Source organism: Ostrea edulis, chromosome 4, assembly GCF_947568905.1.
Source record: "Ostrea edulis chromosome 4, xbOstEdul1.1, whole genome shotgun sequence".
Lineage (NCBI taxonomy): Eukaryota > Metazoa > Mollusca > Bivalvia > Ostreida > Ostreidae > Ostrea > Ostrea edulis.
The window spans coordinates 68,358,871-68,375,316 of NC_079167.1; the positions used below are offsets into that span (position 1 = coordinate 68,358,871).

Consider the following 16,446-nt stretch of genomic DNA (forward strand, 5'->3'; position numbering starts at 1 on the left):
ACATAAGTTACATGATAAAACTGGTTATTCAATGAATGCACACGAAGTCTTAGCTGGTCTTAATGAACATTTTTGTGTCAAAGTTTCGGTGATACTTAGAATATTGAAGTGCAGATTCAAGTATTCAATCATCGATGGCAATTAAGATATTCTAGTACCAATGACGAATTTGATAATGAAGGACCGATGATAATTCAGATATTAAATTGCCTTAAGCACCACTCTTACATGTTTTTAACATGCAGCCAAAAATCGATTGCAGATGAAAAAATCCCAAAACATTATTTTACCGATATTAGAATGACAAATAGTAAAATATTTCCACAATAAAAGACGTACTGGAAGATTTTTTGTATATTTGCAGATAATGGCCATGGTGTATTGGATTTTTCAATTGTTTCTAATTTCTATGGTGATCACAATTTCACAAGGCACAGAAGACACGGGCAGTGATTATGTTGTACGAACTCGTCTTGGATCTATCATAGGAAAGCGTTACAACTCGTATAAAAATCAAGGAACGTTATACAAATTTCTTAATATTCCATATGCAAAACCTCCTGTTGGCCAAATGAGATTTGCAAAACCACAACCTCACGGTCCATGGACAAGTCCGCTAAACGCCACCGCAGCAGGACCCATATGCTACCAAACTGTCACACCACTCTCCAAAAACTTTAAATTATCAGAGGATTGCCTTCAGCTTAATATCTTTGTCCCAAACAATTTCGATCCATCAAATAAAAGAAGTGTAATGGTTTGGATCCATGGTGGGGGATTTCTAACGGGATCGGGGACAACATACGACGGCGGATTTCTGGCTTTAACAGGAGACGTTATTGTCGTAACTATAAATTATCGATTGGGTATTTTCGGATTCCTGACGTCACGATATTATAAAGCAAAAGGAAATATGGGTCTGCGGGATCAGATACTTGCACTTAATTGGGTACGTTATAATATCCATGACTATGGTGGAAACCCCATGGATGTCACAATCTTTGGGGAATCGGCGGGAGCATTTAGTGTTTCTCTTCTTGCTTTAATACCTAATAACAGAGGTCTCTTCCACAGGGTAATTGCTGAGAGTGGTGTGGCGAATTCACCGATAGCATTATCAAACGGGTCTTTCTCTACGATACGAACCGCAGAGAAAGCAGGTTGTACCCATGACCATTTCATGCCAAGTAATGAAGCTTTCTTACAGTGTTTAAGGGCTGTAGATCCAATGCAATTGGTAAATGCAACCAATGCTTTCATATCTGAATTAGGAGTTCAGATCCTTTCTTTTTCACCTTTTGGCCCAACAATTGATGGAGAGCTTTTTAGAAGAGAACCTGCAATTCTCTTAGAAGACAAAACTTCTTCAGAATTTAATTTTTTCCAGTCGTTAGATTTTATGATTGGTAACTGTGAGAATGAAGGCTCTGTTGTCGTAGGCTTATTCCCGGCGATAGAGAATCAACTTCACATCAACATTAGTTTGGGTGTTCCAACCATGGAAATGTGCAACACATTGCTTCCATATTTGTTAAATGAAAGGATAAAATCTAACAATAATGTATTAAACGCTGTGTGTGATGAGTACACAGTGACTGGAGATCTTAGCGAACAAGGACGACAATTCCTGAACTTCGTCAGTGATTATATATTTATAGCAGGAACCACTTCATCATTGGTTCATCACTCAAACAATCTTCGGGGATCGAATACATACCAATACGTATTTTTTGATGAAAATGCGTTTTTTATCCCAAATTCTCCTTCCTGGTATCGAGGTTCCGCCCATGGCACCGAATTAACATATTTGTTTTTGTACGAACGGTTAAAATCTCAAATTAAGTACCCAGAGGGCGCCGAAATCTTGGTAAACCAAATGAGGTCCTATTGGACAAATTTTGCCAAAACAGGGTAAGAGTAAGAATATTTCATTTTGGAAAGAACATTTTCAAAAATGCTAGACACACTTGCTAAGTTACTTATATCTGATTGATGTAAATGGCAAATGATTTCTCTCCCATTGTATGAATTCATTTATGATTGAACATAAATGATTCAACATGATTGAATATGAATGTTTCAACATGATTGAATACGAATGTTTGAATATGCATGATAGAATATGAAGAAGCGATCAATAATAAAACATATGTTAATGTTTAATCTTGATTAAAAATGTTTTACTTTATAAATTATTTCCATCAAGAAATAAATGCAAAAGTGGTCAGAATTTCAGTCATTGTGTTAATGCTGGATTGGTATTTTAGTCAACTGCTCTGTTACAAATCACATATGCAAGAAAACACCACGTCATGGTAGACATAAATTCTCATAAAAAGTTTGGAACTGGAGCCTCATTAAAAATTTACCACACCACACTACTAATATTCTTTGTATTACTAATTTCAGAAACCCAAACGGATCCGGACTCCCACTTTGGCTGCCCTTTGATAGGAATTCCAGTCATCCGTTCATGAAGCTAAAGTCACAGGGAACAGGAATGGGAATGAACTACAGAAAACCGTACATGGATTTCTGGATGAAGAGAATCCCGGCCATGTTATCTGAGTGTGATCAGACAAGCTGCGCTTTACCTGTTGTGGGGTAGCATACACGTGTCTCCAGCTAGTGTCTCCAGATCTCGTATATACAGCGTGGTACTGTAGTAGGCTTGTTTTCTTTTCGTGGAAACTATCAATCAAATCTGTATATATCATATTCATGTACTATGTTATAAAACATTGGTAGTGTATTGTGCTGTTTCTGTTAATTTGTTTACATGAAGAAAAAAATATGAAGATAACAGTGAACACCGCCGCGGTGGCTGAGAGGTTAGAGCGTTCGCCCCGCATGCGGAAGGCCGGAGTTCGAATCCCGGCCGCGACAGACCTAAGTCGTTAAAACAGGTAGTGACAGTTCCATCGCAAAACGCTTGGCATCAGGTGGGAATGTCACGGGTCCTCGGAGATGACCTTAAAAACGGATGACCCGTGTCACAGTAGGTGTGGCACGCTAAAGAACCCTCACTGCTCAATGGCCATAAGCGCCGAGCATAGGCCTAAATTTGAAGCCCTTCACCGGTCTTGGTGACGTCTCTATATGAGTGAAAAATTCTCGAGCGAGACGTTAAGCAAGATACAAACAAATAAACAGTGATAAATCTCATCATTTTGATAAACATGTAGAATTCACTCGAATTAAATGCATTCAAGATCAGAAGGGAATAATCCCTTGAAGCCACGATGTGGTCCAATATTTGTTTGTGGACCCAACTCCTCGGAAACCGCTCAACGGGTTTTCTTAAAATTTTGTAGGAGTGTTAGTCACCGTATGTAGTGGATCATTTAATTCTACAAATTTTACAAGAATTATGAAACTTTAACTTTTCTGCCCTTTTGACGGCAGCGTGGGACATATGACTCCGCGTAGCAATATTGATATTTTCATTCTTCATGATGTATCATATTGGGCATTTTCAACAGTCAACTAAACTCTGAATATCAGTTGTCATTTTATATATCACAATTCTTTGTGATGTAAACGGTATGTGGTACCTTTATATATTTGCAAATAATATAAATTATGAAATGTATGGAAAAAAGAGGATAAGCCGTGATCAATGAAAGGTGAAGATAAGGATCAGTGATCAATTTCATAACTCCTATAAGCAATACAAAATAGATAGTTGGGCAAACACGGACCCCTGAATATACCACATGTGGGATCAGGTGCCTAGGAGGAGTAAGCATCCCGTGTCGACCGGTCACACCCGCCGTGAGCCCTTTATCTTGATCTGGTGAACAGAGTTATCCGTAGTCAAAATCAATGTGCCAAAACGACATAACAATCGGTATAAAACAGGTCAGACAGCATTTGACCCAATGATAGGTTGTATTGGCAAACTAGATCCTTAAAAATGACCATAGAATTTGCGAAATGCTGATTTTAAACGAGATTGTTTGAACCCCTGATGGGAACTCTGCACCTTCAACTTGTTTCATGAAAAATAATAAATAAATAATACAAAATTAAAACATGGGCCCCTGGAAACACCATAGGTGGAATCAGGTGCCTATGAGGATTAAGCATTCCCTTTTGACCGATTGGCCGTTTTTTTAGTCCCTTCGAATTTTTTTTACTCACATAGAGACGTCACCAACTGAAGGTGAAGTACATCGAAATATATGTTTAGCGCTCATGGTAGTAACTATAGCAGCGTGAGTGGACTATGACAACGCCTGCCGCGACATAGGACCTCCGTTTTGAAGATCATATCCGAAAGGCTCGTGATTCTCTTCTAAATGTCGAACAACTTATGTTTCCATTGTAGGTTTTACACTGGTACGATCGAAGTTCGAACTTTCGACCTCCCGGTTACTAAGCGAACTCTCTACCACTGATATATCGCGACAGATAATTGGATTAAGCTCTAGCCAAAGACTGTGTTAAGATTGGCACAACAATTTATATAAAACACGTCAGACAGCATTCGACATAATTTGGCATCTATGTGTTACGCATGTTCACATAAGATGCTGTTATCGAAGGCTGCAAACCATTTGAGTTGTCTTTCATTGCTCTACAATTACTTCCCTTGGGCATATATAAATTAAGTGCCCCGGATTAAATCAACCTTTTCCATTTATAACTGCTACACACAGGTTGGTGTTCCCCTATTTCATAAGAATTTGTATTTAATATCTGAATTTTCAAATACACTAAACCTCAAATTTGGTTTAGCACAATTGTTTATTGCGTTTAATTGATATATTTGTCATTTTTAGTACATAAGATGTAACGATGGCATAGGATTGTTTGTCTAATTTACTTGTGTCTCTGATCACCGGCCATGCTGGTTTCCTCATTACATTTTTTAATTTTTTTTAATTGATCAAACATTGATTGTTAAATTTTCTAGACATTTTGATACAGTGAAAAGTACGTACAATGGAAAACGATTCGAATTAATTACTTTTATGATTCATTACCAATTTTAATGGGGGGGGGGGGATTATCGTACAAATCAAAAGGAATTTATTAATTCCTTTTGTTCGCATGCAAACTATTACAGATATATTAATTATAAAATTATCCCTACAAGAAGCGAATTAGTAGCGACTGGCGTTAGTCAGACTGAAATTTCTGTACAATGTAATGGTTATATATCGTGGTCATTATATATTTACGCGCGAGCTACACTCGCAGGACTTGGCGACTGACGTCATAAATTCAAATCGGGATCGAGATGCGAAATTTTTAGCTACTGGGGTTTTCATGGATAACACGTTGAGTATTTTTTACCTTTGCATGCCTAGTCAATACCCTGGTGCAGTTACCTGGACTAGAAATTATCTTATATCTGTTAAGTTGATTTACAAAATAATACATAGCCTCTAGCAGTTACGGGATTTCGGTCAATTCTTTCCTATAAGCAATATTCATTACCCCGGACGAAAAGCTAGAGATCTGTATTATTCGATCTTCATTTACCGATATATGTAGGTACATGTATATGATTTAAATGAGTTGAATTTTCATTGAGGGAATCATTGCACAAGGCGGTCAACTGTCATGCCACGCAAACGACAGACATCCGACCAACCACCCAAAAGGGCCAAAAGGGGGAGACGGCCAAGCTATGCCACCGCCTGATCCACAACCTGACAAGGATAAAAGTCGTCAATCGATGGAGACCCCACAGTACCCTTCTCATTCCCAGTTAAGTTTACCGGCCCCGCTGCAGGGTACAGAGGACCAACACAATCTGCAGATTCCACAGCAGCATATACAGACAATCTCACTTCCCCCACAGCAGAGCCCACCAGGGGTACAGCAGCCAGCAGAAGGTAATGATGTTGTACCTATGCAATCAGTGCATAATTTAGGCATGCATGTTAGCGAGTCAGTTAGGCACAATATAGTGCAAGGGAAATTTATTGAACTTCAATCCCTCATCCCATCTACTGGGGGTCATGGGGCTAATACAAGTCAAAGAAACTTGGTACTCACTAGTGCAGGGGAGATAATCACCAAAGAGGCGACAAAAAAGATTGACTCCATTGATAAATGGACCGATGCAATGCTAATATTTGCATCAATATATCTGGCCTCACACCCTGCTAAATCATCTGAGTTACTAAAGTACATCCATACAGTAAGGCTAGGGGCAGCAAGAGGGGCAGTAAGTTGGTTTGATTATGACACCCAATACCGACTTCGCAAGGCTATCAATCCAGTCAGCTCCTGGGGGGAAGTTGATACAGAATTATGGCTACTTTATATGTCACCTAAGCCCTACATTCCATCACAAACAACACAAAAGTGCTTCGACTACAACTTTAAGGGCATTTGCACAAAAATGCAATGCCATTATTCTCATTCGTGCACTCGTTGTAGTGGCCTGCACCCGCAAGTTAATTGCAATCCAAATAAGCCCCAGTTCTACACACCTTATGGACAAAAATCGGGTCAATCATCTTTTCGTCGCCCAAGCCCCTCGTACACCTCGTCCAATCACCATGCAGGGTTTCAAAACCAACATCAATATTGGAGACAGCAGTCACCACAACCACACAAATTCAGTAATGCTGGCAACCAAAAACATATGGGAACTAGGAAAAACCCCAATCAATAAATCGGTGCTAAAAAAGTACCTGGTAAACTATCCCAATAGATCTGTAGCAAACAAATTATTGTCAGGATTTTCTTTTGGATTCCATTTACATTATTCAGGCCCAAGAACCCATTTAGAAAATAGTAATTTAGTTTCAGCATGTCAACATCCCCACGAAATTATGGAAAAAATAAACAATGAGGTTAAATTAGGAAGGATTGGAGGACCATTTAAGAAACTGCCTATATCTAATCTGCGCATATCTCCTATTGGAATTGTTCCGAAAGGTGATAATTCAGGGTGGCGCCTTATTACTCATTTGTCATTTCCTCCGGATAATAGCGTGAACCTGTATATTGACCCTTTAGAATCCACAGTGCATTATACATCTTTTGATGCTGTTGTCCAAATGTTAGCTAAAGTAGGTAGGGGGGCTTATATTGGGAAGATGGATATTAAATCAGCATTTAGACTGCTACCTATTTATCCATGTGACTTTGACCTACTGGGAATCAAGGTAGATGGAAATTATTACATAGACAAGTGCCTTCCAATGGGTTGTTCTTTATCATGCAAAGTTTTCGAGGAGTTTGCTACTTTTTTACAATGGGTTGTGGAACAAAAGAGTGGCTTGACTACCATTGATCATTACCTAGATGATTTTATTTTCGCTGGCAAGGATTTTTTAAATTGTTCAAAGTTAATGGTTACATTTAAACAAACAAGTCAGGAATTAGGGGTTCCATTGGCAGAGGACAAATCTTTAGGTCCCACACATAGTCTAGTGTTTTTAGGGCTAGAAATTGATACCGTTGACATGATGGTACGGGTTCCAACTGCAAAGTGCATAGAACTTAATCTATTGCTAAAGCAACTTGTAGGGAGAAAGCGGGTAACACTACGTCAATTACAGTCATTGTTAGGTAAGCTCAATTTCTTTACTAAAGCTATTGCACCAGGAAGGGCTTTTGTTAGGCGAATGCATGATGCAACCATTGGTGTGCGGCAGCCACACCACTCAGTGAAATTGAATCAAGAAATGAAAGAAGATATGCACTTATGGTTAACATTTTTGCAAGACTTTAACGGGAAAGTGTACTTTGGTGAGTCGGAGTGGTCTTCCAACTTAGTGCTAGATTTGTTTACAGACAGCTCAGGTGCTAAGGATCTGGGCTGTGGGGCATACTTTCAAGGGGAATGGTGCTACTTTCCTTGGCCTTCGGGTTGGGATAGAACAGACATCCTTTCAGACATGACAACACTTGAGTTGATCCCAGTGGTATTAGCCATAAGTCTATGGGGGAGAAATCTTGAAAATAGGAAAGTACTGTTTCACATTGATAACCAGGCACTGGTCACTATCCTCAACAAGCAAACATCCAAATCAAAAAGAGTGATGAGTTTGCTCCGTCCTTTCATAATAAAATGTATGTTGAACAACTTGTTGTTCAGGGCAGTATACATAAATACAAAATGTAATGAAATTGCTGATTCAATATCTCGTAAACAGTGGCAACGCTTCCACCAGGTCGCACCTCATGCACAGACCTCACCGCTGAGCGTTCCAGCCAGTTTCCAGTCTCTCATCTCCAAGCTGAAGTAAACAAACTTCTTCATGCAGACCTCTCTGAAAATACACACAAGGCATACCAAACTGGTCTCCAGGCTTATAATAGTTTTTGTAGTGAACAGGGTCATAATTCCCCATGGCCACCCTCTCTCGATTCAGTAGTTCAGTTTGTAGCATACTTGTCACTCAAGGGTCTTACCTATGCAACAGTGCGTTCCTACCTAGCAGGTTTATCCCACTTTGTAAAATTGCAAGGCTACCAAGATCCGACCAACCAATTCTTGGTAACTAAGTTATTGCAAGGTCTGAAACGTATTGCCCATACGCAGGATTGCAGATTGCCAATTACAAAGCAACTTTTGCAAGATATAATAGCAATACTGCCCAGTGTATGCACAAACAACTATGAAACACTATTGTTTTCTGCTGCCTTCACTACTGCCTTTCATGGGTTCTTGAGAGTTAGTGAAGTAGTGGTATCACACAAAAACAATCAAAGGGTCTTACTGAGGGAAAATCTACATATTGATCACATCAATTCATGCCTGCAGCTGGAAGTAAAATTTTCCAAAACTGACTAAGCTGGCAGGGGAACAACTTTACAAATCCAAAGCACGGGTGATATTGCTTGCCCTTACAAAATACTCACAAAGTTCTTGATGATGAGGCCAAAGCATAAAGGTCCACTTTTTTGTCATTTTTGTGGTTCCCCTGTTACTAGGTATCAATTTACATACGTCTTGGAAAAGGCAATATCAGCTCTCAAATTGGATACAAAAGCCTATAAATCTCATTCCTTTAGAATAGGGGCCAGCACGGAATTGGCAGTAAGAGGGTTTCCACCCAGTGTTATACAATCCTCAGGAAGATGGGCATCAAATTGTTATAAAACTTATATACGCATACCAAAATTTTAAAATCAGTCTCGTGTAATTTCAGATGAACAGTTCATTTGGATGTTTGGGTCATCTATCATAAAACGTGCACATGTAGAGTCATTACATAGGCCTGGTGGGACCAATCTCAATTTAGAAAGGATAAAAGTTTCATTGTGGTGGCAGGGTTATGGAGGACTCGAATTGATCAAAGCCATTAACAAGATAAAGACCCTACGGCAAGTAGGCCCTTCCCCTACCGCCTTGTTAATCCACTGTGGCGGTAACGACTTGGGTAAAACTTCTGTGAGAAAAATAAGATTGGCAATAAATCAATTGGTTCATTATTTAAGACAAGAATTTTGTAGTGCACACATCATATGGTCTCTTATTTTGCCCAGAATTGCCTGGCGATACACACAAAACACAAAAGCTATGGAGAAAGCTAGAAAACGAATTAATTCCTTTATTCAGAGTAGAGTGTGCGAGGTTGGGGGTTCCATCATTCACTACCCTGACATATCCGACCATCCTCAATTTTTTCAATCCGATGGGGTACATTTATCACAATTGGGCAATCAAATATTCTTGAATACCTTGCAAGGCGGGCTGGAATCTATCATGAAATTCAAGGCCCAAGTTTACCCTCCACTATAAGTTTTCCCACACGTAACCTGACAGGGCACGGCTGCCGCTCTTACCCCCACCCAATCGGTGGCGGAGACCCAACTGAAAGGGCTTTGATGCAAAGCTCTTGCAGTTGAGTCTTTTGGCCCAACGAGCGGCTTATTATGGACATGTGAAATATATGACATTGGATTTGAAAATTCGGCCTTGATTTCTGCTCCTCCCAGGCTTAAGGCCATGTTTGTTTGATGTGTTTGAATCTCGACCTTGACCTCTGCATATCCCAGGGTCAAGGTCATATGTTGAATTTGTTTTTGAATTTGACCTTGACCTCTGCATCTCCCAGGGTCAAGGTCATCCCTAATTGATGTTGACATTGATATGATGCTTTTGAGGCTTGCCATTTGTGTGAGGCAGCCCACAATTTGAACTTGATTTGTTTGCTTTTAATACTTTAATCAGCCGTGCCCTTTATCGCCAAATAAAAATTATAAACACGTATTGCTTGTGTCTGTTTGCACTTTCTGAGATAATGACAGTTTATTTGCAAATTAAATTATTGTAATGAAAGGTGAAGATAACGAGTATTGATCAATCTCAGGACTCCTCTAAGGAATACAAATTAGAGAGTTGGGCAAACTCGGACCCCTGGGTATACCAGAGGTGGGATCAGGTGGCTAGGAGGAGTAAACATCCCCTGTCGACTGGTCACACTCGCCATGAACCCTATGTCTTGATGAGGTAAACGGAATAATCCGTTGTCAAAATCAGTGTGCCAAGAAAGGTCTAACAATCAATATGAAACACGTTAGACGGCATTTTGCATTGTATTGGCAAACTATAGTGTTATAAAGACCATACAATTTGCGAAATGCTGATTTTAAACAAAATTGTTAAAACCCTTGTAACATTAACTTGTTTATCAGCAGCATGTCTCCATTTAAAACTGATGATATGCAGAACAAGCTCTTGTATATCGAATTAGTTGAGATATTTGAACATTATATGCAGGTGATAATGGAATATTGCTACAAAGATATGATACTTTGGCGATGGAGAAGCTGAAATAATCCCGTTTGTTATAAAGTTGAGTTGTTAGTTTACTGTTAATATTTATTTTGAATAAATTGTTAATATTTATTTTGAATAAAATAGATCAATGACAATAGAGTTTGCGAAATGTTGAACCGTTGAAACCCCTGTAACATTGACTTCTAGTAGCCTGCCTTGATTTTAAAAAAATGTTCATATAACATGCTCTCGCGAATCGATTCAGTTGACAAACATAAAAACTATGTGTTGGTGATAACGGAATATTGGTACATAAATATGGGAAATTGGGGATGGGGAAATCCTGTTTGTCATGAAGTGGAATTGTTAGTTTGCCGATTGTTAGACCGTTCATTGCATACTGATTTTGACTACGGATTACTCGTTTGTCTGATCAATATAGAGGACTTACGGTGTGTGTGACCGGTCGATGATGGCGCCTCCTAAGCACCTGATCCCACATGGTGTGCCCAGGGTTCCGTGATTGCCTTGCTCTTAACTTTATATTTTTATGGGATTTATCACATTGATAGCTGTTGCCTATCTTTACTCTTCATTTTGATATCACTATCCTGAAGGGATGCATTGAAATTTTAAAAAATCAATAATCCTTTGAGGTTCATAGTTGGAAAATAATTGAAGACATAAACGTGCATTCTGAAAATCATCTATGTCATTCCAATGTTATCATGTAGGAAGGTGGACCACATTATCTCTGCTCTACTCTACTTTTCAATGAATTTGAAGATTGTGTAACACCGTTATCAGCCCTGTACTTCTGGTTACTGAACAATTCGTACACAAAGTGATTTTATTTCAAGACTTTAGTCGAATCTTGGGCGAAAAGGTATGGATTTAGTATGAATTTAAGAAATATCACATAATAAATGTAGGATCAAATAATTTACCATTGTAAATCAAATCATTATAGTCTTTACTGTCGTAAATCAATATTCTTATCTTTTTTTTCATATAGACATAAATATACTACGTTAAGGCGAATCATAAAAATGTCTACTTTTCAACAATCAAGAAAAGGGTTACTAGTATTTCACGTGTAATTCTTTATTTTTAGGATATATTGTTTGATTCTACTGTATTTCAGATGTGGAAAATTCAATATCTTTTTTACTTGCCTGCCTTGATATTTCCCGCACAATTTATTATAGAAAGTGTACCTGACCCAAATGAAGTTGAAATTCCCACAAGACTTGGCAGAATAATAGGGTTACGAACAACTTCTATAAATAAAGGCACAGTTTATAAATTTCTCGATATACCTTACGGTAAAGCACCGATTGGACATCTTCGCTTCCAAAAGCCCCATCCACGTGGAGCATGGTCTCACACACTGAATGCAACGACATTAGGTCCAGCTTGCTACCAATCAAAAAACCAACTATTCCCATTTCCAGAATACTCTGAAGACTGTCTTAAATTAAACATCTACGTTCCAAATAGTGTAAATTACTTCAATAACAAGTCAGTGATGGTATGGATCCATGGCGGAGCATATCTAATTGGTTCTGGGAGGTCTACCGATGGAAGTCTGCTTTCCTTGGTAGGGGATGTTATTGTGGTGACGATAAATTATCGCTTAGGGATTTTTGGTTTTTTCGCTTCAAAAAATAACAAGGCGAAAGGGAATGCAGGATTGTGGGATCAAAAACTTGCCCTTACTTGGATCAAGTATAATATCAAAGATTATGGTGGCAATCCAAACGATGTTACAATATTTGGCGATTCTGCGGGGGGTACGAGTGTTTCGTTACAATCTTTAATACCCAGCAACAGAGGTCTGTTCAATAAAGTGATTGCTCAAAGCGGAATTGCAAATTCTTTTCTCGCAATGTCAAATGATACATATTCATCTACAATAGCTGTTGGTCAGAGAGTTGGTTGTATACACAACGATCGCACAGATAATGATCACAATTTCATCGAATGCTTACAAAATGTAGATGCAAATGAACTTGTCCGAGCCGCAGAAATGGTTCAAAACGAGTTAGGCTTGAGCAGTTTAGCCAGAATTTCCTTTACTCCTGTAGTGGATGGTGAACTCGTTCGTAAGGATCCACTTGTTTCGTTGAAAAACAAAGCATCATCTGAATTTAACTTTTTTCAGTCGTTGGACATGATGATTGGAACCTGTGATAATGACGGTTCTTTAGCACTAACCTTCTTACCTATATACGAAACGAAAATAAACTTTAACATCAGTGAAGGTGTGCCCACACAGGAGATGTGCCATGCTATTATACCCGTGCTTTCAGCATCATTATTCAACGACAACGCTGAAGTTTCAAACGCAATTTGTAAAAAGTATACCGTATTAAACAACATTGAAGAACAAGGTCGGGAGTTTTTACTTATGTATGGCGATGCAACTTTTCTTGCCCCTGGTACGTTTGCGCTCATGTCTCACTCGGATAGCATTCAAGGATCAACAACATACCAGTATGTGTTTGCTGAAGAAATGCCTTTGATGCTTCCCACTGTACCTTGGTATAGAGGGTCTGCGCATTCAACGGATGTCTTTTACATGTTCTATTATGAACAAACGAAAACGATGACTAACTTTACGGAAGGGACCGATATTTTCGTGGACCAATTCAGAGCATACTGGACAAACTTTGCAAAAACAGGGTAAGATGTTTTCAACAAAAATTTCATTGATTTACTGTATTTGTAAATAAAAATTGTTTTCAACCATACTCATTTTATAGAATCAATAGTACCAATTTTTAGTCTTTCATTTTAAATTTAAAATGTAGAGATGATCCAATTCTTATGATAGATTCTAGTAAACTTATAAATACTACGGTGTTCTGTGAATAAAATGAGACACAATACTACTAAATATACATATAGAAACCACAGCTGTAGAGATGTAATTAAAAGTATACGCATCGTTAAGTATGATGATTAATTTCTCACTATAATTTGAATACCAGTTTTCATGTTTAACGGTATTTTTATAGCATCTGATCTCTAAAATCCCAAAAACGTCGTCAATGAATGTATCCATTGTCGTTCTTTTTCAAAGATAAAATGACGAGATATTTTGAAAAACATTTGCAGTGCCTTTCTTGACTCAAATGTCTATTATGAATGAAGTAAAGTAACTTAAGATTTTAATGAACATATTGAAAACTTCAAACCAGACGGGTTTTTCAGTATCTAGTGTAACTTCCGTGCACATGACGGGCTCTAGGCGTCTTTTTAAAGTCTATGATCAAATGTTGAATTTGATGTTGAAGTAAAGCTTGCCACTCCTGGTGCAGTGCTTGTGTCAGTTCATCAAATGTTTGAATTGGTGGTGTCCTTTTACGAACTTGGCGACTAATGATGTCCCAAATGTACTCAATAGGGTTCACATCTGAACTTCCAACAGGCCATGGTAGTGTCGCAACTGACTCTCTACGCAAATAATCATGCACAGCACCGATGTGGTCTGACATTGTCATTCATGAACACTGGCGCTTTGGTCAAAGAGGATGATTGTCAGAATGAGACACAATAGTTGTATTCCTTTCGTGATTTTGTGCATTCAGGTTGGCCCTAACTGTGGTAAGATCCATGATACTGTAGAAGGAAACACAGCCCCATACCAAACAGAATCGCCTTTAAGATAATTCGTTCAACATATGTAGTTCTACGCTGCCGCCATACCTCGTTCAAAGCAAACTATGTGCCAACCATTTCTGTTTTAATATGTGCCATTGGTAAAAACGTTTCGTTTAATTATCCTTCTGAGTGCATTGTCCCCCAGATGTTCTACGGGGTCTGGATTTTTCACGAAATTTGACGTCAATTTTAACTCAACTGGTGCTCTCGAACAATTCTACAAATGTTGAATGGTGATAACCCATTTGATGACCATTATGTGTCAATGATATACCTGTATCCCTCATCCCAATAATCTGCCATCGTATTTCATTTGAGACCTGCGGCGGACCCATAATTTTTATATGCATGAAACGTATATCTAATTTGTCAAACTGTCCAGGTTAAGTAAATCGCTAAAACACTGTACAAAACTCGCAATTCTGTTGGAAGTGAGTGGCTCTTAGTCAACAGAGTGGTCAATAGACCATTGATTACAGGTATGTTGTAAACAAATTAAAGGTACTGACTGCATTGCATTTTTGATCTATTGCTCTGGGTTTTTTTTTTAAAAGTTACAAAGGCGCACGCAATGCATACATTACCTAAATGAGGCCAACCTGAAATGCCCGAGAGTCAATTTAGTCAAGAATGAACTTAATTATAAAATTTCAATTTATTCTTTTCGTCCGAGTTACATTAAAAAGTCTACATTGCATCAGTCATCACGTACCGGTATTGCCATATACATTAACCATGTCAGTTTGAAAACAAAAGAATATTGATAATTATTGCGTAGGTACCTATAAAAAAACACCTAGATCATTGAAAAATTGTTGAGTGTGGTGGAAAACAGCAAACCAACGTATGTACCTTTAAAATGCACGTGTTCAAAAAGGTGTTATTTGAATTTATAAACATACACCATAGAATCTATCTAGGAAAATGTGGCGAATTTTAAACACCATTCAATTTTTTAAGCGTTACAAGAAACTCGATAAATGGATTTATGAGATTGATCGCTGTTCCTTATCTTCATTTTTCTAAAGACAACGAATGTACAATGTATGTATTAGTATTATTCATGATCCCACCTCTGATATATTCAGGGGTCCGTGTTTGCATTCTCTTGAAATTGATCGCTCTGCGTTGTCTTCTCTTGATGATTCAAATATGTTGGGATATTTGTAGGAATCCTAACGGACCAGGTTTGCCGGAATGGAAACCATTTGATTACAGTACGTCACATCCATATATCAGCTTACAATCTCGGGATATCAACTTGAAAACAAATTACAGAAAATCCTACACAGACTTCTGGAATCGGGATATTCCTACTCTACTACATAATAGTTGCAGTGAAACAAATTGTGAAATACCAATTGTAGGTTAATGGCCATGTCATTTTACGACAGCTCTGACATATATATATATATATAATTATACATACCACGGTTGACAATGGTTTCTCGAGAGGTGAACATTTTCTTCTATGTTACATGTACCCTCAACTACATGCAATATTTGTTTTATTATACTGAATGTTATGTAAACAGCAAAGCAGAAAAACTTGCGTCTTTTGACATTTGATCAATCATTATCATGCGATGTATTGCATTTCAACGCGGATATTCGCATTTATTACAAACGCTCAAACAACGTCGTCTAACAATCTACGGCGAACCGTACGTGCATAATTTTTATATCACCCGTTGTCAAGTAATGTTAACCGCTGATATATTCTATTCTCAAAAGAAAATATTGAGGGAAATATTATGTGTTTTCAAATGCTTCTCAACCAATAAGATTCGAGTATTTTTATTTTACATGAAAGTATAATCTATCTATCTATCTATCTATCTATCTATCTATATATATATATATATAAGGGATGACTTTAATTCTAGGGCAAGTTATACGAGTATAACCTGGTTTGGGTCAGTTTACGCTTTATAAAAAAGAGTAAACTGACCCAAACCAGGTTATACTCGTATAACTTGCCCCAGAATTAAAGTCATTCCTTATAATTTAATGCAAGAGACAAAGATGCTAACCTTTGTTTATCAAAATGTACATAAACTCGGAAAAATACAAGTCAACTAAGC

At 38.0% G+C, this 16,446-nt stretch overlaps 3 protein-coding genes across 3 annotated transcripts in view; all 3 read left to right on the forward strand.

The window, feature by feature from the left end:
• Positions 1-394: 394 nt before the first annotated feature.
• On the forward strand, positions 395-3,096 carry LOC130054289 (carboxylesterase 1D-like). The gene is made up of 2 exons (XM_056163597.1): positions 395-1,911; positions 2,410-3,096. The coding sequence occupies exons 1-2, from the start codon at positions 410-412 to the stop codon at positions 2,606-2,608; spliced, it is 1,701 nt and encodes a 566-aa protein (XP_056019572.1). The 5' UTR covers positions 395-409; the 3' UTR covers positions 2,609-3,096.
• Positions 3,097-4,501: 1,405 nt separating this feature from the next.
• On the forward strand, positions 4,502-10,186 carry LOC125647712 (uncharacterized). The gene is made up of 2 exons (XM_056163598.1): positions 4,502-5,846; positions 9,123-10,186. Exons 1-2 carry the CDS (start codon positions 5,639-5,641, stop codon positions 9,713-9,715), a joined length of 801 nt encoding a protein of 266 aa, XP_056019573.1. The 5' UTR covers positions 4,502-5,638; the 3' UTR covers positions 9,716-10,186.
• A 1,340-nt stretch (positions 10,187-11,526) lies between these two features.
• The window catches only part of LOC125669119 (uncharacterized), a 20,390-nt gene continuing 15,470 nt past the window's right edge, over positions 11,527-16,446 (forward strand). The window contains exons 1-3 of the mRNA XM_056161443.1: positions 11,527-11,582; positions 11,841-13,381; positions 15,533-15,725. Of these exons, the coding sequence (XP_056017418.1) occupies positions 11,841-13,381; positions 15,533-15,725 (1,734 nt within the window). The 5' untranslated portion in view covers positions 11,527-11,582. The remainder of the gene's footprint in view (positions 11,583-11,840; positions 13,382-15,532; positions 15,726-16,446) is intronic.

Bases quoted from the DNA above. Each gene is read 5' to 3' on its own strand.
- LOC125647712 (XM_056163598.1), top strand. From the start codon at position 5,639: ATGCCACCGCCTGATCCACAACCTGACAAGGATAAAAGTCGTCAATCG. The intron at 5,847-9,122 runs GTAATGATGTTG...GTGTAATTTCAG, and splicing joins GGTACAGCAGCCAGCAGAAG to ATGAACAGTTCATTTGGATG.
- LOC130054289 (XM_056163597.1), top strand. From the start codon at position 410: ATGGTGATCACAATTTCACAAGGCACAGAAGACACGGGCAGTGATTAT. The intron at 1,912-2,409 runs GTAAGAGTAAGA...TACTAATTTCAG, and splicing joins ACAAATTTTGCCAAAACAGG to AAACCCAAACGGATCCGGAC.